The 22016-nt window shown below is 41.6% G+C and overlaps 1 protein-coding gene across 4 annotated transcripts in view; it reads right to left on the bottom strand.

The window, feature by feature from the left end:
- Positions 1-22016, bottom strand: part of ST7 (suppression of tumorigenicity 7) — a 308904-nt gene that overhangs the window by 15879 nt on the left and 271009 nt on the right. For all 4 annotated transcript variants that reach the window (XM_081102061.1, XM_081102062.1, XM_081102063.1 and 1 more), the window contains one exon: positions 7526-7676. In XM_081102061.1, coding sequence (XP_080958187.1) covers positions 7526-7676 — 151 coding nt within the window. The remainder of the gene's footprint in view (positions 1-7525; positions 7677-22016) is intronic.

Raw genomic sequence — 22016 nt, 5'->3', positions numbered from 1 at the left:
GTGTGAGAGAGAGAATAACCAGAACCTACAGTGTTTAAAACAAGTATAATTCAGATAAGATGGCAGCTGTGTAATGAACTAAGAAACATATTTTTAAATCTTGTAAATTAAAACTTTCCCCCTTTCTTGATTATCCTGAATTTAAGGACCATATTGTGTAATTTCAAGGGCTAGGACAGTGATGAATCAAACATTTTAGAAACCTTTGAAATGCTGATGGTTTGAGGACTCTTTTTTTTTTTTTAACCACCATATGTTTCAAACCCAAACAATCTCTGCCATGCATCAGCTGGATTTGGGGGTTTTATAAAAAAAAAAAAAAATTGAGTTATTTCAGCCTAATTGTTGAGAAACTCACTTAATCCCACAAGATGACTAATGCTCCAGCATTTTAAAAAAGCACACAACATTAAAGAGGAAAGCAAAATAAACCTCCATCCCGGCCCCTAAACACTTCTGACAGAATTTTTTTTTAATCTCCAAATTAAAATTTGACCAAAAAAATACTCATTTTTAACATGGACACTAGTGAAATTAGATGCTGCTACCTTTCTCCCTGAATTCCCTATTAATGAAAAGGGGACACTGAAAGAAAATTGGGGGATGCCCTAAACTTTCAGAAGGAAGACAAACCTGATTTAAAGAAGAAAACCTACATTGGGAGGCTGGAGATGTCAAAAGGCACCACCATGTGGTGCACTGGAGGAAGTGCAGTGGCCTGCGCTCAGGCACGACCCAGGGGAAGCCCATTACCTACTCCAGGAGGGAGAGGGAGCAGCTCAGGTGCTACAATCATCCTCTGCTCAACTGCGTGGAAGCCCACCGATGGGGTGGGGGTGGGGGGCTTTCAATATCAGGAGTGCTTCACAGTGCTCAAAAATTGGGTAAATTAAGTAAATACCACTGTAAGCAGGCAAGTCAGAATTCTGATCCAGGTCCTCAGATTTAAAATCCAGAGATCATCCTAAATACAGAGAACAGTTTGGTGGTTACCATAGGCGTTTGGGAGTGCAACGGGTGAAGGAGGTCAAAAGGTAAAAACATCCAGTTATAAAATAAATAAGTGACAGGGATGTAATGTACAATGGTGACTATAGTCAATAACACTGTGTTGCATATTTGAAAGCTGCTAAGAGAGTAGATCTTAAATATATACAAACTAGAGGCCTGGTGCACCAAATTCATGCACAGGAGAGGGGGGTCCCTCAGCCTGGTCTGCACCCTCTCCAATCTCAGGCAGGCAGGGATCAGGCCTAAACCGGCAGACTGACATCCCTCTCGCAATCTGGGACCACTGGATCCTAACCACTCACCTGTCTGCTTGCCTGATCACCCCTACCCGCTCTGCCTGCCTGCCTGATCACCCCTAACCACTCTGCCTGCCTGCCTGATCGCCCCTAACTGCCTCTGCCTTGGCCCCCAGCCTAAGCCGCAGTCTGGCCTCCCTCTGCCGGAGGCAACCTGGCTGATCAGGGGAAGGCACCGCCCCCATCACCCCGCTGCTGCTGCCACTGGCGGCCACCATGGCTGCCTGAGCCTCAGGTCTTGCAGTCAGACGTGGCTTGCCTGAGCCTCAGGCTGGTCCTGGGCAGCAGTAGCCGCCATCCACAGCTTGCCTGAGCCTCAGGCAGCTGCTGAGGCTTTGTCCGGAAGGATGTCCGAAAGACGTCTGCCCTAATTAGCATATTACCCTTTTATTACTATAGATTATGAAATCATCGCATTGTATACCTGAAACTAATACCTTAGATGTCGATTACACCTCACTAAAAAATAAATTAAAATGAAACAAAACCCAGAGCTCTGATGTTTCCATTTAACTTTGGACACTGATCTAGAAGTAATGGCAAAGGATTGCACACAATTGTGTGGAGTTGGAATGGTATTCTTTCATCTACATTGCATGAATGATTTATAGCTTTGTTTGTAAAAAAGACCAAATTGCTTGTAATGAAAGATTATTTTTTAAAATTAACATATATATGTATATACACACACATACCCTAATATATAAAACCCTGGGTCATAACGACCAGTAACGACTGAGGCTCCACCAACTGGAAGTCAGTCCTGCAGCCAGTGCTGGGTTGCCACGGCTGACTGCAGGCATGGTGCCCCAGCACTGACTGCTGAGGGGGCTGTGAATCAGGGCCAGAGAGAGGCCTGAAGGGAGAAGCAGGGACTGATCCATTGCTTCTGTGGCAGCTTTTGATCAGCACTTGCCTCTCTCTTTCTCTCACAGTCTGACCAGCAGCCGTGCCTCTATTTCTCTCCAGGCCTCCACTGGGCTGCTGATCAGCCCCGCCCTTCTGATCATGCCCTGTTGATAGGCCCAGAGATGCTGACTGGCATAGAAACTGATCAATCAGAACCAAATCTGGGCCAACTGTGAGGAGCCAATGGCTGCCTAGGAGGCGGAGCTTTTGACACTGATTGGCATAGAAAACGACCAAACAGAACCAAATCTGAGAGAAGTGTTTGTTTGTTTTGGGGGGCGAGATCAGGCTGGTATGGGAGGGCAGTTAGGGGCAATCAGGCAGGCAGGCAGAGGGGTTAGAGGCAATCAGGCAGGCAAGCAAAGACAGTTATAGGGGCAATCAGGCAGGCAGGCAGGTGAGTGGTTAGGAGCCAGTGGTCCCAGATTGTGAGAGGGATGTCCAACTGCCGGTTTAGGCCCGATCCCACAGTGTCAGGCCTAAACCAGCAGTTGGACATCACCCAAAGGGTCTCTGATCAGAGAGAGTGCAGGCTGGGCTGAGGGACGCCCCCTTCATGCACGAATTTCATGCACCAGGCCACTAGTATATACATATTTATGCTTGTAGAAAATATATATCCTTGCATAAAATTTGAAAAATACAAATATGAAGGGAAAAACACTTAAAATTTATTTAAAGATGTATTAATTTCCAGTCTCTTTCCTTTGTTTACAATTGGATTTCTTTATTTTTTTAATAAAAATGGGCTCATTCTACATTTAAAATATTTAAGTCAGTATTCAACAACAAAAAATTTGGTTTTATATAAAACTAGAGGCCCAGTGCACAAAAATTTGTGTACTCGGGGGGGGGGGGTCCCCCTCAGCCTGGACTGTGCCCTCTCGCAGTCTGGGACCGCTCAGGGGATGACCATCTGCTGGCTTGGGCCTACTCCCCGGGGGATTGGGCCTAAGATGGCAATCAGACATCCCTCTGGCAGCCTGGCAGCCCTCGGGGGATGTCCATTTGCCAGCGGGGAGCAGACCTAAGCTGCAGTCAGACATCCTTAGCACTGCTGAGACAGGAGAGGCTTCCACCACCACCGCTGTACTGGCAGCCATCAGCCTGGCTTGTGGCTGAGCAGAGCTCCCCCATGTGGGAGCGCACTGACCACCAGCGGGAAGCTCCTGCATTGAGCATCTGCCCCCTGGTGGTCAGTGTGTGTCATAGTGACCAGTCATTCCCAGTCTTTCTGCTGTTAGGGTCAGTTTTCATATTACCCTTTTACTATATAGGATAGAGGCCTGGTGCACGGGTGGGGGCCAGCTGGTTTGCCCTGAAGGGTGTCCTGGATCAGGGTGGGGGTCCCGCTTGGGGTGCCTGGCCAGCCTGGGTGAGGGGCTGATGGCTATTTGCAGCTAGTCACACCCCCTTCAGGGTGGTGGTCCCCACTGGGGTGCCTGGCCAGCCTGGATGAGGGGTTGATGGCTGTTTTCAGGCTGGCCACACCCTCTTTAGGGTGGGGGTCCCTACTGGGGTGCCTGGCCAGCCTGGGTGAGGGGCTGAGGGCCGTTTTCAGACTAGCCAGCGACTGAAGCTCCCAGCCTCTCCTATTTTTCTTTTTTTTTTAAATTCTGGGATTTATTTACATTCTATAATTGAAACTTCGTTGCTGTCACTGGAGCTGAGAGCCGGCTCCAGCTCTGAGGCCACGGCCTGCTGAAAGCAGGTATCTGGGGTTTGTTTAGCTTCTATAATTGAATCTTTGTTGCTTTCGGAGCTTAGAGCCCGGCTGCGGCAGGCGGGGAACCTTGGCTTCCTCCATCACTGAAGCAAGCAAGCCTCCTGCTCCCTTCAGCTGCGTGGCTGCTGGCCGCCATCTTGGTTGGCGGTTAATTTGCATATCACCCTGATTAGCCAATGGGAAGAGTAGCGAAGGTATGGTCAATTACCCTTTTTGTCTTTTATTAGATAGAATGATTAACCTTATAAACACTAGGAAGGGAGTAAGTATACAGCCTGTAAGTAGTTATGTAGAAGTTGAGGGCTTATGCAAATGTTTCAAAGATAACTGGTCCGCTTATCCTTTTTCTATGTAGGAAAGGCATAACTAGCTGATATTATAGAAAAGAGGAGTGAAGGTAAAGTGAACTTAGATTTATATCATGACTCCACCAACAATGGCTGCATGACATTCAACAAGTCATTCTACTCAATTTTATCTGTTCCTCTCTCTTTTTTTTTTTGTTTTAAAAAAAATATTTTATTGATTTTTTACAGAGAGGAAAGGAGAGGGATAGAGAGTTAGAAACATCGATGAGAAAGAAACATTGATCAGCTGCCTCCTGCACACCCCCTACTGGGTATGTGCCTGCAACCAAGGTACATTCCCTTGACCAGAATCGAACCTGGGACCCTTGAGTCCGCAAGCTGACACCCTATTCACTGAGCCAAACCGGTTAGGGCTCTGTTCCTCTCTCTTATTTTTTTGTTTTTGTTAATCCTCACGAAGGAGTATTTTCCACTGATTTTTTTTATAAAGAATGGAAAGGAGAGGAGAGACAGAGAAACGTTTGACATGAGAGAGACACAGCAATTGGTTGCCTCCCGCATGCGCCCCAAGCAGGGCTGGGGATTGAGCCTGCAACCGAGGTACATGCCCTTGACTGGAATTGAACCTGGGACCCTTCATTCCACAGGCCAATGCTATCCACTGAGCCAAACTGGCTAGGGTTGTTCCTCTCTTGAGCAACCAAGATGGACAACTCTGCCCTGCCTGACTCAGAACTTTACCAGAAAGAATGCATGACATGATGGAATTGCAAACCCTCTGTAGAATTACCCAGTTCTACAAAACACTCTTTAAGGTCTTGGTGCTCCACAGGCATTTGGTAGCTAGTAGCACTCTCACAGGTCTCTTTTGGAAAACTGAAATGCAGTGTAACTTCCCTGGAGTGGTTCCTATTGGTCGGTAAGAACCAGGAGCAGAATTTCCCTTTCCTATAGGTCTCTCGTTGCCTTGCCATACTGTTTTACGTATAAAAATTCATCTTTTTTTTACGCTAATAATTACATTCCCTTGTTTGATTTTGGAACTCACTATGCCACATCACATTTCTTGAAATCTCATTGTCCTTCCTGTTGATTCAAAGCATCTGCCCATTGTTAAATGCTAATATGGGTAACTAATTTCCAAACAGAATTTCCAGTTAGTTCTCATAGAATTTCTTTTAGTTATGCCATTCCTAACAGCATCTCTCTCACTTCTTGCCCCTGTGCACCCTTTTTGATCTTTTCTATAGAACTGACAACTTTTTTTCAATTGGATCCAATTGATAAGCTTCTATTACTATGTTTCCAAAATGCCGATGTAGGAATATGTTCTTGTTTGGTAAGTCAATCTGTGCATTTAATTTATCCACAACTAGGTTGAGGCTTCTCATGTTCAATCTTGCTGGGATTTTTCTGTTTGTTTGTTTTTTGGTGTGTGTGTGTGTGTGTGTGTGTGTGTATGTGTGTAAATAGAAATTCCTTTTGTCTTATTTGGGTAGAACATCTTAAATGCAACAATGACCGAAGCCAAGGGGGACTGTACATGTGCCCACACATGCCTGAGTAGAGTGTGCTGTCCTAACACATCCAAATACCAGCCCAGAACACCTGGAATATGTTAATGCACTTACAGAGTGGGTGGGGGTAGAAGCATCAATCAAATCAACATCCCTCATGTTATAAATGGTAAATTATCTAGGTAGACCAACCATTAATTCTCTAAAGAAATATTTTCAAAACAACTAAACAAAAAACTTTCAACCAACTTGAGTCCCATCCATTTCTATAAACTCACTTTTACTCCATCCCATTTGGCTCCTCCCACTGTTGCCCTCTTCCTGCTCTAATTTAGATTCCTATTAGGTTAGGGAAGGACAGGAAGAGGGAAGAGCAGATTATAAAAATAAAAATGGAAGCAGCTAAGACAAACAGAGTTAAAGGGATTAAAGAGACATTCAAGTTTAATAAAGCTGATAAGAGTAGTGAGGAACTACGAAAAAAATTAACAGAAGACTCTAATATTTGTTTTGTTTCCCCAGGAAAGGAGGAAAAAACCTCATTCTACATGTCAAACTTGTTTTGCTTAAATTAGTGATAACAGAGTGTCAAAACACATATGTCCAGTAATCCACAGTCTTGGGTTTTTCCCTTTAATTTACATTCTCCCAGTGTCCTTGCTGGCCCAATTCTTCAAGGCTTGGTTCAATCTCACATGATCCGTAAGGTTACACATGACCACTCCACCCCAAAGACTTTCTCCCTTCTCAAGAACCACTGGGCAGCTGCTACTGGTTACTAAACCGAATTAGACAAGAACTTCTCCAGGGCACGGGCACATTTCACCCACATCAGAGCCTCTTCTTACACAGAATGATGGGAGCTAATCACAGCCATCCTATATAATAAAAGCCTAATACGCTCAGTGTCCGACCGTTCAACTTGTTCAACTGTTCAACCAGTTGCTATGATGCACACTGACCACCAGGGGGCAGATGCTACAACTGGTAGGTTAGCTTGCTGCTGGGATCCGGCCCATCAGGACTGGGCGAGATGGGCCGGACATATCCTGGAGCCTTCCTGTAGTCCCTCCCCAGCTCGGATCGTGCACTGGTGGGGTCCTTTGGCCCTCTTGCAATCCGGGATCCCTTTGGGGATGTTGAAGAGCTGATTTCGGCCTGATCCCCACAGGCCAGGCCAAGGGACTCCACTGGTGCACGAATCCGTTACTGGGACTCCACTGGTGCACCAGGCCTCTAGTCTAACATAATCTGCCACTGAACACCAGGGTCCAATGGCCGTTGCTCTTGTTCTGAAGCAGAACTGCTGCTCATTTGTGTTTGGCCACCTGACTCTAGTAAAGGAGAACTGTGGCTCATTAGCTAACCCATCCAGAAAGTCCATTGAGAAGTGGTAATAAGAGTCCAGCACAAGACCTAACACCAGGCCAAAGATTCCCACAATGGCATGGGGTTGTCCAAGTCTCCAAAGAGGGTTTTCAGCTGGTAGGATGCTCCTATGCTGGAGCATCCAGACTCATCGCATATGTTGTAGAAACTTGCCTTTTTGAGCTGCTGAGGTGGCACCACCATAGTAACACCCACCACCACCAAGGAAATGGAGAGCCTGAGTAATTAACCATCTCACAGTGATGAATACACAAAGAGGAACAGCTATTGATGTGCAAATCATTATTCATCATGGACAATCAGGGAAAAAACAGTTTTAGCATCTTTTCATGCTCTTAAAAAATGTTTCAAAAAAAGAAAATTACTTACTGCCTTCCCACGTACAATGCAAAAGATTCAAAGCCCCTTCCACCCTCTTCCAGTGTGCCAGGTGAAAGAACGCATATGCTATTGCTTCACTGTCCCCTCTCTTCAGGATATGTTCTGGGGGTAGAATTAAGCTTTTCATTTCTAGTAGGTACTGAAATAAAAAAGCAGGAGACAGATGCATTAATACACAGTCATTTGGAATTCAATACTGAAAACAGAAAGCTTGATTTTCCTAAAGCCACCACTCAGAGGCATTTCATCAAACCTGCAACCCCATTACTACATTTGAAGGCAACAACTAAAACATCCAGCAATCCAAAGTTTGCTAATAGGTAATTAGACTTGTACTAGTTTACCACAGTGAAGATCAGAGGCTTTAAGGCTCTGATACTGTAAACAAACAGATAAATATAGACAAACAACAAAAAGGAAAATTTAGAAGATGCAATAATTTGGCATGCTAGTATAATTTTTTACCAAAAAGTGATGATGGAGAGATGTGCACCAGAATGAAAATATATAAAATGGACACATGAAAGTTAAGAAACTATATAACTAAGCCAGCTGAGCTAGAGATTTAAGATTGACTAGCACTGCCCATTACTTTTTTTATACTGGTCTATCAAGGAGAAGGACCCAGTCCTGTGAAAAGCACCGTCCATTACTGTTTAGATGCTGGAGGGAAGAGGGGTAGCAGCCAGAGCATAGGAAGACCCAAGGCAGGGGAGCAGTATACTAGTAGACTCTAAAGTACAATGTTCTTTTAGGTCCTTTCCCAAAGACTGGAGGGTTCCCAGCTTACACCTCTTCACTCCTATCTTCTACAAAGGAGGTGGGTACAGGGCAAGAATGAATATTCTTCCTGGAGGCTCAAAAAACACTAATTTCCCATTTGTAGTTTTTTGTGTTTAGGACAGAAAGGGAAACAAATTTAGGATGCTATTTTATATTTGAAAATAGTAACTTCTTCCTGCTGCCTGACCTTCCATTTATTACTCATTAGCTCCCTTCCCCATTTGTTCCCAACACACATACACATACACAACTACCACCAACCACCATCACATGAACCTATGCATTGCCTTTAAAGTGGAGATTAACAAAAATTACAACTAAACCACAGAACAACCATCATTCAGAACCACCTAAAATCTAGCTGAATGGAAGCCCTTCAACAAGGGATTTAAAGAAGAAGCCACACTGAGACTGGTAGGAGGGGCAGAGATATGGAATGAGCTGGTGCTACAACCATTGTGTGGCAGATAAAAATTAGGAGGGATATCTTGGCTGTGGAGGGCCCCCTGAGGAGCAAGGGGTCCCAGGCCTACACCAGGCCTCCCAGCCCAGGGTTCAAGTGCCAGGAAGAGAAGGCCCCATAACTTCTGGCTGTAAAAACCAGTGGGGATCGAGGCTGAGGGAGATAAAGGGCTGCTGGAGTCCCAGGAAGTCCCTCTTAAAGGGCCTGTGCACAGATTACTCGAACTCACTTCCTCAAAGCTCCAGCACCAGGGCAGCACCTTAAAATGAACCAGGGATATATGGGGAGAAACTGGATTGTCTGGCAACAGGGCAAGAGCTGGGTGGAGGCAGTGCAGCTTTCTGCCAGAGAAAAGTGCAGGTAGAAGCCATTGTTCCTTTGCTAAGTTTGTCCCCACTATCCCCCAGAGCAAAGAGCTAACAGGCAGGTGCCATATCTGAGTCTCCATCAATCTGGCTCACAATATTCAACCCATCATGGTGAGTCCCTCAGACTGAGCCCCATGCAACTTGTGGGCCCATCCAAGCTGTTTTCAGAGGCGCTTCCATACAACTGGCCTTTATTGCCTCATGCTTCAGACTTCCCTAAAATCACACAAATAAGCAGCATCTGGCCTTTGTGTACACCATACCTCTTGCTAAGTGGCCCCAGACATGACTCTAGTAGCATCTGGCCTTGGTTTACAGCTTAGCCTCTCTTGGGCAGCTTTAAGTCCAGCACAAGTAGCCCCACCCTGTGACCAATAATCTGAGGCTAATCAAGCCTGAATACAATCAGATTTCAGGCAGAGTGGGCCTCTGGTGGCTTTGAATTTGCCTTATTTCCTTCTGGGGCCACATCTAGGAAAAGCAGACCACAGTGCACAGCTTGGTCCTTCCCAAAGATACCCAGCCTCAGCACAGAGAGCTACAAGCTGTGGATTGCTGAGAGCTCTAATCAGGGTACTCAGGGCCAGTCACAAACAGCATCTAACATTGTCCAGCACTAGAGATTGGTAGTATTAGCAGATCTACCTAACACACAGACATAAACCCAAAGAGGCAGCCAAAATGGGGTGACAAAAAAGAAAGAAAAGAAAGCCCCAAATGAAAGAACAAGAGAATTATCCAGAAGAAGAGCTAAATGAAATGGAGATAAGAAATTTGTCAGACATAGAGTTCGGAATAATAATGGCAAAGATGCTCAATAGCATTTGAAAAGATATAGTAACTATGAAGAATGACACAGCGCTAATATGGAATGCAGTTGAAGGAATACAGGCAGATAAGGAGAAACTGAGGATCAGATCACTGAATTAGGCAGACAGGTTATAAAAAATCAGTCAATCAGAGAACCAAAAAGAAAAAACAATTATAAAACAGGAGGGCAGCTTAAGGGAGCTGTGGGACTGCATAAAACATAACATTCACATCATAGGAATGCTTGAGGAAAAGAAAGTGAGCAAGGGAGAGAGAATGTCTTTGAAGAAATAATAGCAGAAAAGTTCCCTAACCTGGTGAAGGAAAAAGTCACATAAGGTCAGGAGGCACAAAGAGTACCAAGAAAGAAGAATCCAGGCCCATGCTCAGACACATCAAATATTAAAATGCCAAAAATTAAAGAAAAGAGAGAATCTTAAAGGCAGCAAGAGAAAAACAATTTGTTACCTACAAAGGAGTACCCATAAGGCTGTCAGCTGATTTCTCATCAGAAACTTTACAAACCAGAAGGGAATGGCATGAAGTGGTCAAGGTAATGGAAAGCAAGGATCTGAAACCAAGATTACTATATCCAGCAAGGCTATCATTTAAAATAGATGGTGAAATAAAGAGCTTCCCAGACAAAAAAAAAGACTAAACAAGTTTATCACCAAAGGCTAAAGGAGTTTATCATGACCAAACCAGCATTGCAAGAAATGCTAAAAGAACTGCTACAATGAGAAGAAGAAATAGAGAGACAAACATAAAGAATTTAAATGGTAATAAATAAATATCAATAATTACCTTAAAAGTAAATGGATTAAATGCTCCAGTCAAAAGATATAGGATGACTGAGTGGATACAAAAACATGACCCAACTATATGCTGTCTACAAAAGACCCACATCAGAACAAAAGACTAAAACAGGATGAGAGGAAAGGGTTGGAAAAATTTTTCCGTGCAAATGGAAACAAAAAGATAAGCTGGAGTAGCAATAGTCATATCTGACCAAATAGACTTCAAAATGAAGGCCATCACAAGAGACAATAAAGGTCACTACATAATACTAAAGGGATCGATCCAACAAGAGACTATAACCCTGCAAAACATATATGCACTCAATTTAGGAGCACCTAAGTTTAAAAAAAATTATATATATATATATATATATATAAAATATATAGCCCTAACCAGTTTGGCTCAGTGGATACAGCATCAGCCTATGGACTGAAAGGTCCCAGGTTCGATTCTGGTCAAGGGCATGTACCTTAATTGCAGGCACATCCCCAGTGGGAGATGTGCAAGAGGAAGCTGATAGATGTTTCTCTCTCATTGATGTTTCTAACTCTCTATCTCTCTCCCTTCCTCTCTATAAAAAAATCAATAAAATATATTTTTAAGAAAATTCTAAAGGATTTTAAGGGAGAGATCCACAGCAATACAGTCATAGCAGGGGACTTTAACACCCCGCTGACTTTGCTGGATAGATCTTTCAGACAAAAAGTTAATAAGGAAACAGATACTCTAAATGCCACACCGGATCAGATGGCTTTAATTGACATTTATAGAACATTTCACACCAAAGCGGCAGAATATACATTCTTCTCAAGTTCACATAGGTCATTCTCAAAGACAGACCACATGTTAGCACACAAAACAAATCTCTACAGGTTCAAGAAGACTGAAATCATATCAAGCATCTTTTCAGATCACACTGGAATGAAATTAGAAACTAACTCCAGTAAAAATATTTAAAAACATTCAAACACAAGGAGGTTAAATAGCATGTTATTAAACAATGAATGGGTTACCGAGATCAGGAAATAAATAAAAAAAACTTCCTGGAAACAAATGAAAATGAACACACAACAACCCCAAATCTCAGGGACACAGGAAAAGCAGTCTTGAGAGGGAAGTTCATAGCTTTACAGGCCTACCTCAAAACACAAGAAAAATTAATAATAAACTATTTCATCCTACAACTTAAAGAATTAGAGAGAGAAGAATAACAAAAGCCTAGAGTAAGTAGAAGAAAAAAAAATAATAAAGATTACAGCAGAAATAAATGACACAGAGGCTAAAACAACAATACAAAAAAATCAATGAAATTAAGAGCTGATTCTTTGAAAAGTAAACAAGATTGATGAACCTTTAGCAAGACTCATCAAAAACCAAAGAGAGAGGACCCAAAATAAATAAAATCAGAAATGAAAGTGGTGAAGTAACAACTGACACCACAGAAGTACAAAGGATTCTAAGAAAATACTATGAACAATTATATGCCAACAAGCTGGACAATGTGGATGAAATGGACAAATTCCTAAGAAAATACAATCTTCCAAAACTGAATCAGGAAGAATCAGAAAACCTGAATAAGCCAATAACAACTGGTAACATAGAAGGATTAATAATAAAAAAAAAAAAAAACCTTCCAGCAAACAAAAGCTCTGGTCCAGATGGCTTCACAGACTTGGTTTCTTGAACCTTCAAAGAACAACTAACACCTATCCTCCTCAAACTATTCCAAAAAACCCAAGAGGAAGGAACACTTCCAAGCTCTTTTTATGAAGCCAGCATTATCCTAATTCCAAAACCAGATAAGGACACTACAAAGAAAATTATAGGCCAATATCCCTGATGGACACAGTTGATAAAATCCTTATCAAAATATTAGCAAATCAGATTCCGCAATATAGTAAAAAGATCACACACCATGACCAAGCTGGATTTATTCCAGGTTTGTAAGGCAGGCACAATATTTGAAAATCAATACCTGTGATACATCACATAAACAAAGTGAAAGACAAAAATCACATGATCCTATCAATTAGACGACACCGAAAAGGCACTCAAAAAAATCTAACCCCCTTTTTTATAAACACTCTCAGCAAAGTGGGAATAGAGGAATCATACCACAACATAATAAAGGCCATGTATGACTAAGCTACAGCCAACATCATACTCAATGGGCAAAAACTAAAACCATTTTCCCTAAGAACAGAAACAAGACAGGGATGTCCACTTTCACCACTTTTATTTAACACTAGACATATCTTATAGCAACGTTTACAGGTACATCTCCTAGGACAAAGGAAATTAAAAAGAAAATAAACAAATGGGACTACATGAAAATAAAAAGCTTCTGAACAGCAAAGGAAACCATCAATAAAATGAAAAGGAAGCTCACTGTATGGGAGAACATATTTGGCAATGATACATCCGATAAAGGTTAATATCCAAAATATATAAGGAACTCATACAACTTAATAAAAGAAAGATAAACAATTCAATTTAAAAATTTGCAAAGAACCTAAATAGACACTTCTCCAAAGTGGACACATTGATGGCCCAGAGACATATGCAAAAATGCTCAAAGTCACTGATCATCAGAGAAATGCAAATTAAAATGACAATGAGGTCTCACCTCACACTTGTCAAAATGGCTATCATCAACAAATCAACAAATGACAAGTATTGGCAAGGATGTTGAGAAAAGGGAACCCTAGTACACTGCTGGTGGGAATGCAGCTTGGTGCAGCCACTGTGGAAAACAGTATGGAATTTCCTCAAAAAATTAAATATGGAACTGCCATTTGACCCAGTGATCCCACTTCTAGGAATATATCCTAAGAAATCAGAAACACCAATCAGAAGGAATGTACGCACCCCTATGTTCATAGAAGCACAATTTACAATAGCTAAGGTCTGGAAACAGCCCAAGTACCCATCAGCAGATGAGTGGATAAAAAAGCTGTGGTCCATGTACACCATGGAATACTATGCAGCAATAAAAAAGAAGGATCTCTTACCCTTTGAGACAGCATGGAGGGACTTAGAGAGTATTATGCTAAGTGAAATAAGCCAGTCAGAAAAAGACAAGTACCACATGATCTCACTCATATGTGGAAACTAATGAACAAAATAAACTGATGAAGAAAACAGATCCAGTCCAAAAAACAGACTATGGAATCTCAGAGGGAGGGCAGAGGTAGGTGGGTGGGTTGGAAGAGATCAACCAAAGAACTTGTATGCATAAACCCTGGACACAGACAATAGGCTGGTGAAGGCAGGTGGGCAGAGCGGGGTTGGGCTAGAAGGGGTCAATGGGGGGAAAAAGGGGACATATGTTATAATTTAAACAATAGAGATTTAATTAAAAACAACAACTATGTATGATGTCAGATGGGTAGGAGATTTTATCACTGTGATCATTTAGTAAGTTATATAATTTCTAATCACTGGGGTGTGCATCTGAAACTAATATAATAGTATATGTCCACTATAATTGAAAAATAAAAAGTGACTAAAAAACAAAAATAAAATAAAATGGAGATTAATAGATGATGGAGGAATATAGAATTAAAATGGGACAAACACAGCAAGGAAGTGCTATAAGAGATGTTCAACAATTTTAACACCACAAACAACTGTCTGTGGATTTAACTGTTGGTGGGAATTTATGAAAGAGGGTGAAGAATGGGAGAGCCCCCATATACAGAATGGAGATTACAATCCCCCTATCAGTGTTTCATTATCATCTCACTGTGGACTTAGGCACTTTGGGCCTGCTGGGTGCAGTGGCCTTGAGCTTCCTCTCCTGTTGGCACAGGTGGTGTCAGGGTGTACTGCTCAGCAGGAGTTGGAAGCAAGTCTGGCCTCTTGCTTCAGCAAATAAAACTTTCCTCATTTGGGGTCTGCTATGTGAAGAAGCCTCAAAGCAGGAAGAGTAAGGAAGTGAGAGAGCCTACCCACAGTGCAGCAGAAAGCAGGGACACACAGCCATCAGTTGGGGGATAGGAAGGAAAGAAGGCCTCCTTCCAGAGAAAGACCGCTTCCCAGGGCAGTTCATGAAAGGTGTTCACTATTTTGATGGGATTTCCTCAAGTATGAGTTCCAAAAGAACTTTTTGTTTATATACCTTTTTAAATTCTACAAGTTACTGCTTTCCTTCTCCATCTTGTTTTAAAACAGCACAGGCAAAAATCTTTCGGAAAAAAATAACAATTTTGAATTACCTAGCAATCCAACTAGCACCCTATTTATCATGAATACAAGCCATAATATAAATATAAAGGTGAGTTTTATGTTTAGAGATATTTGACTATCCTCTCTTGATTTTGTCACCATAATATAAGTCATTAGATTATATGTTGCTACTACCCAGAATGATCTTAAAAGACCCCAAAGGCTATGAGTCATGAGAAAGATATATAATTTGTAAAATGCTACAAACTGTACTAATTGTTTCAGAGTACATTAGAGAAGACCAATTGTTTACTATTAATAATCATCCAGAGAACAAAGGAAAAGAAAAATTTCTTACCTAATAACAGTCCTAGAGTAAGATTTTCATTTCTGAATTCTCTAATAATTTACAGCTACCTTGTCTACTAAATAGTCAATTTTTTAAAAAGGATCATGCTGAGTGAACCTTGAAACAAACTAAATATGAAAACCACTAGCTCATGTGTCCCACATATACAGAAATATCTTGAAGTCCCTGATAACCAAAAAATGGCTGAAAGAAAAGTGTGAGCTATTATTTTTTTTTATTTCCATTATGAGGGAAAGCTTTCCAAGTAATTTCATTAAGCATTTATGAGAAAACTCTTCTCTTGGCCCAAGCAACCTTCAGGTACAGAGACACCTGAGAAGAACTGAGCCTGGTAGCAACCCACTTTTGTAGGCAGATGTTGAAACAAACTAGAAAGGGGTGGGGCTACAATAGATATCATAAGACAAGAATTCATTTAAAAGCATTGCTGGATTTACAATTTGGAAAATAGCAGTGCACGTGTGTGAGACGCATGGCTTACCCAGCCTGCAGGCTGAATGTGGTGCATATGGCTTCAAGGACATCATTCACAGCCCTGAATGCGGGCTGTGAGGTAATGTTCTGTTTATCCCCTAAGCTCCCTCTGAGCTTAGCATAGGTAAAATTTTCACATACTGCCTTGTATTATTTATCCACATGTCTTCCCCCTCAGCTTAATCATAAGATCCTCAAGAGCATGAATCTCACTTCCTAAGAAGTCTCTCAATGAGCATCCTTGGCCTGATCAGCCTCATGAGGCTGACGAGAGCAACTTACCAAGGAAACGTAGCTGCCTTCTCATCACATCTACTTTATGGCAGAAATAGGTTATGCTATAAAGGAGATTTATATTCCTATACAGTTCCATACAACATGTTGGCTCTAACCAGATGATGAAGGCTAATAACAATGTGTAATGTTTTTGGTCAGGCTTAAAGTGGCTGGCAAGGTCAGTTCTCAACATGTGTAACATTTAAATTAGAAAGGCATGGAACATTTCATATCTTACTTGTCAAGTGAAAAATAAATGGAAAAGGGCAGATCCCTATCCACAAGTATGCAGAAATCAATTAGAATAACTGTATCTTGTAAATCAGAGAACTCTCTCGGCCTGTCTATAATAAGTAGAGGCCCGATGCACGAAATTCGTGCAAGAGTAGGCCTTCCTTTCCCCATTGATCTATATACTGTTCTTGTGCCAGTACTAGGATGTTTTGATTATAGTGGCTTTGTAGTATAACATGATATCTGGTATTATGATTCCTCCAACTTTGTTCTTCTTTCTCAAGATTGCTGCGGCTATTTGGGGTCTTTTCGGTTCCATGTAAATTTTTGGAGTGTTTGTTCTAGATATGTGAAATATGCCCTTGGTATTTTAATAGGAATTGCAGTCAATCTGTAGATTGCTTTGGGTAGTATGGACATTTTAATGAGGTTATTCTACCAATTCATGTACACGGTATAGTCTTCCACTTATTTATATCTTCCTCTATCACTTTTTTCAATACCTTGTAGTTTTCAGAGTACAGGTCTTTTACCTCCTTGGTTAAGTTTATTCCTAAGTATCTTATTTTTTTTTGTTGTTGCAATGGTAAATGGGACTGTGTTGTTTTGTTTTTTTTAATTTCTCTTTCTGAGAGTTCACTGTTGGTATATAAAAATGCTATAGATTTTGGGGTGTTAATTTTGTACCCTGCTTCGTTTCCGAATTCATTTATTATATATAAAAAAAAGAAGGAATTCTTACCATTTGCAACAGCATGGATGGAACTAGTAGTTTTTTGATGGATTCTTTAGGGTTTTCTATGTACAGTATCATGTCATCTGCAAATAATGAAAGTTTTACTTCTTCCTTTCCAATTGCCTTTTATTTCTTCTTCTTGGTAGAAGAATATTTTTAGCATAATGTTTTCATGATATAGTACTAAATAAAGTGTACAGAGAGTATGATGTTTGTAATAAAAATGTATTTGTAGGCACCAAAAATATTGCAAGGTAATAGACTGAATACTAACAGTGGCTAAATATCTGATTTTATGGGAGATTAATTTCTTTTGCACTTTTCCTATGCTTCCCAAGTTTTCTGTAATAAGCATTTCTTTTTCTCTCTCTCCCCTCTTCCCTTACTCCCTCCCTCCCTCTCTCTCTTTATATATATATATACTAGTGGCCCGGTGCATGAAATTCGTGCAGGGAGGGGGCCGGTGTTCCTCAACCCAGGCTGCACCCTCTCCAATCTGGGACCCCTCGAAGGATGTCCTACTGCCGGTTTACAGGGATCGGGCCTAAACCAGCAGTCAGACATCCCTCTCGCATTCCGGGACTGCTGGCTCCTAACCGCTCACCTGCCTGCCTGCCTGATTGCCCCTAACAACTCTGCTTGCTGGCTTGCTCACCCCAACTGCCCGCCGTGCCAGTGTGCTCGCCCCTAACTGCTCCCCCCCTGCTGGCCTGCTTGCCCCCTCCTTCTCCCCACTGGCCTGCTCACCCCCAACTGCCTCTCTGCTGACCTGCTCACTCCAAACTGTCCCTCCCACAGTCCTGATCACCCCAACTGACCCCCACTGATAGCCTGCTTGCCCCTAACTGGCCCCCCTGCTGGTCTGCTCACCCCCAACTGCCCCCCCCCATGGCCTGATCACCCAAAACTGCCCTCCCCTCTTGGCCTCTAACCGCCTCTACCTTGGCCCCGCCACCATGCCTTGTCCAGAAGAACATCCGTAAGGTCTCTTGGAAGGTCTCCCACTCTAATTAGTATATTGACCTTTTATTAGTATAGAGGCCTGGTGCACGGGTGGGGACCGGCTGGTTGGCCCTGAAGGGTGTCCCAGGTCAGGGTGGGGGATCCCTTGGGGCATGAAGCGGCCTGGGTGAGGGGCCTGTGGTGGTATGCAGGCCGGCCACACCCCCATGGGGTGAGGGTCCCTGCTGGGAGGGGGCATGGCCAGCCTGGATGAGGGCATGATGCCTGTTTGCAGGCTGGCCAGAGCCCCTTCAGGGTGGGGAGACCTGCTGGGGTGCCTGGCCAGCCTGGGTGAAGGGCTGAGGGCAGTTTTCAGGCTTGCCATGCCCCCCAGTGACCCAGGCTCCCAGCCTCTCCTTCAGTGGCAGCCAGGGCAGGCAGGAAGCTTGGCTTCCTCCATTTCCAGGTGCAACCCAAGCCTCCAGTGCCGTGGCTGCTGCCATCTTTGTTGGGTTAATTTGCATACTCGCCCTGATTGGCTGGTGGGTGTAGTGGAGGGATGGTTAATTTGCATGTTTCTCTTTTATTAGTGTGAATATATATATGCATGTGTGTGTATGTATGTATGTAATACAAACCTATTTCATAAACTTGCATCAAATACCAAGGAAGTGAAAGACCTGTACTCAGAAAACTATAGGACATTGAAGAAAGAAACCGAAAAAGATACAAATAAGTGGAAGTATATATTCTGTTCATGAGTTAGAAGAATTAACATAATTAAAATGTCCATACTACCCAAAGCAATCTATAGATTCAATGTAATTCTTATTAAAATACCAACTGCATATTTACCAGATCTAGAAATATTCCAAAAACTTATATGAAACCAAAAAAGACTATGAATAGCCTCAGCAATCTTAAAAAAGAAGAACAAAGTTGGAGATATCACTACACCAGACATCAAACTATACTACAGCCATTTTAATAAAAGCAGTCTGATACTGGCATAAAAGCAGGCATATAGATCAATGGAATAAAACAAAGAGCCCAGAAATCAACCTATGCTATATGGTCAATTAATATTTAACAAAGGAGGTAATAGGGTAAAGATGGTCTCTTCAATAAATGGTGTTGGGAAAATTGGACAGGTATATGCATAAAAATGAAACAAGACCACCAACTTACACCATATACAATTTTAAAATGGATAAAAGAATTAAATTTAAGTGGCAAAACCATAAAAATCCTAGAAGAAAATGTAGGCAGTGAATCTCAGCCCTCGTAGCAATATTTTTGCTGAAATATCTCCTGGGACAAGGGAAATAAAGGAAAAATAAACAAATGGAATTCTATCAAACTAAAAGCTTTGTACAGCAAAAGATACCAGTATCAAATTAAAAAGGAAACCCAGTGTATGGGAGATCATATTTGCCAATGTTACATCTGATAAGGGGTTAATTTCCAAAATATATAAAGAACTTATATAACTCAACACCAGGAAGACAAACTGTAGGGAGCGGCTATAGGGTTAAGCCTCAGACTGACCTGTTGGCAAAGCCACAAACAAGTCCCAGCTTAGAGGGCACAGCCCTCTTAGCATAATTAAGCTTGACCTTATGATGCTCTCTAGATCCTATCTGGGTAGCTAATGGGCTGTGGGAGATGCAGCAAGTGCTGCCAAAACAAGTGAAACTCACAAGAACATTATAACTATGGTGACCACTACCTTGTTTACCTCTGGCTATAAAATAAAGGCTCAGCTTGCCTCTGGATCTCTCTGTCGCCTCAGCCAGACGCAGGAGATCCACCTAGAACAGTGATGGCGAACCTTTTGAGCTCGGCGTGTCAGCATTTTGAAAAACCCTAACTTAACTCTGGTGCTGTGTCACATATAGAAATTTTTTGATATTTGCAACCATAGTAAAAGAAAGACTTGTATTTTTGCTATGTTTTTTATATATTTAAATGCCATTTAACAAAGAAAAATCAACCAAAAAAATGAGTTTGCGTGTCACCTCTGACACACGTGTCACAGGTTCGCCATCACTGACCTAGACCCAGCTTATTCTGTCTGTCTTTTCTTTAATCCTTTGCCATGCCCCCTCAGGCTCACCGAACCCTTGGCTGTGCTAGCTCTGCACAATAAACAATCCAATAAAAAAAATGGGCAAAGGACCTGAATAGACACTTCTCAAAAGAGGACATACAGATGGCCAATAGACATATGAAAAAATGCTCAATGTCACTGATCATCAGAGAGATGCAAATTTAAATTACAATGGGATAGCTCTTCACACCTGCCAGAATGTCTACCATCAATAAGTCAACAAATAAGTGCTGGCCAGGATATGGAGAAAGGGAACCATATTGCACTGTTGGTGAGAATGCAGACTGAGACAATCACTATGGAAAACAGTGTGGAATTTCCTCAAAAAAATTAAAAATGGAACTCCTGTTTGATTCAGCAGTCCCACTTCTGGGAATATATCCTAAGAATCCCGCAACACCAATTTGAAAAAATATATGCACCCCTATGTTCATAGCAGCGTTATTTACAATAGACAAGTAAATAAGTGCCCATCAGTAGAAGAGTGAATAAAAAAGCTGTGGTACATTTACACAATGGAAGAAAATGATACCTTTTGTGACAGTATGGATGGACTTGGAGATTATTATGCTAAGTGAAATAAGCCAGTCAGAGAAAGACAAATACTGTGTGATCTCACTTACATGTGGAATCTAATGGACAAAATAAACTAATTAATAAAATAGAAACAGGGGCATAGATACATAGAACAGACTGACAGCTGTCAGAGGGGAGGCGGGAAAGGGGAACTGGATGAAACAAGGTGAAGGGATTAGCCAAACAACATATATACCCAAACCATACACGTAGACAACTGTGTGGTGATGATTAGAGGGAAGCGGGGGCGGGGTGGAAGTGGGCAAAGTGAGGGAAAATGTGGACATCTGTAATAGTGTCGACAATAAATAAAAATAAAGGAAAAATAAGAAATATTCATTTATAATTTTTAGTATTTTTCTGTTGAAAAAGTAATGCAATTATTATTAAAAGCTTAGAAAACATAGGCAAGTTGAAGAAAGAAAAAGAATTTACATGTAAAAACACAGGAAAAGGTGAAAGGGATTAAGTACAAATTGCTTGTTATAAAAATAGTCATGGGGATGTAAAGTACAGCATAAGGAAAATGTAGTCAGTAATATTGTAATAACTACACTTATTGGGGTAATCACTTTGTAAGGTATATAAATGTCTATTTGCTATGCTGTATACCTGAAAGTAATATAATACTGTATGATAACTGAAAAAAAAAGTGAACCACACTAACAGCCAAACAAAAAAAAAAAAAAAAAAGAAAGCCAAAGATGGAAAATTTTTTGTATATCTATAGTGCTTTGGTGCAGCTGGCTCTGAAAAGTCTGTAAGCCCAGGAAGGAAGTTTTGAGCCCATCGGTAAAGAGAATAAAACTAGTGCTGTTTGGAAAACATGATACATATTCTAGATTTCAATGCTGCCTGCTCCCTGGACTCAGTATGACACACTGGAATAGGGCAAAATCACGCAGTCACCATGGCTCGCTCAGGTCGGTCTGTGATAGGGGATGAGCTACTTAAAATCGCGGCCCTTTTCCTTCCCTCGCCTGTCCTCTGTCACTTTGAAGCACTGCTTATATCTTGGCTCTACTATGCTACTATGAGAACTTGGACAAGCTATTTACTTTATTTCAACCTCAGCTTGCTTATCTGTTAAAATAAAATAAAAATACACATCCGGTCAGTTGTAACATTTGAAGATTATATCGGATAATACATGTAAAGCATTCACACATCACCTGGCACATAAATGTTCACAAACAAATAAAATCAGAAATAAAAGAGGCAAAGTAACAACTGACACCACAGAAATACAAAGAGTTGTAAGAAAATACTATAATTAGCTTTATGCCAACAAAATGGACAACCTAGGCAAAATGGACAAATTCCTAGAAATATACAATCTTCCAAAACTCAATTAGGAAGAATCAGAAAATCT

Source organism: Myotis nattereri (assembly GCF_964212035.1).
Source record: "Myotis nattereri genome assembly, chromosome: 11".
NCBI lineage: Eukaryota > Metazoa > Chordata > Mammalia > Chiroptera > Vespertilionidae > Myotis > Myotis nattereri.
This window is presented reverse-complemented; position numbering and strand designations above follow the sequence as displayed.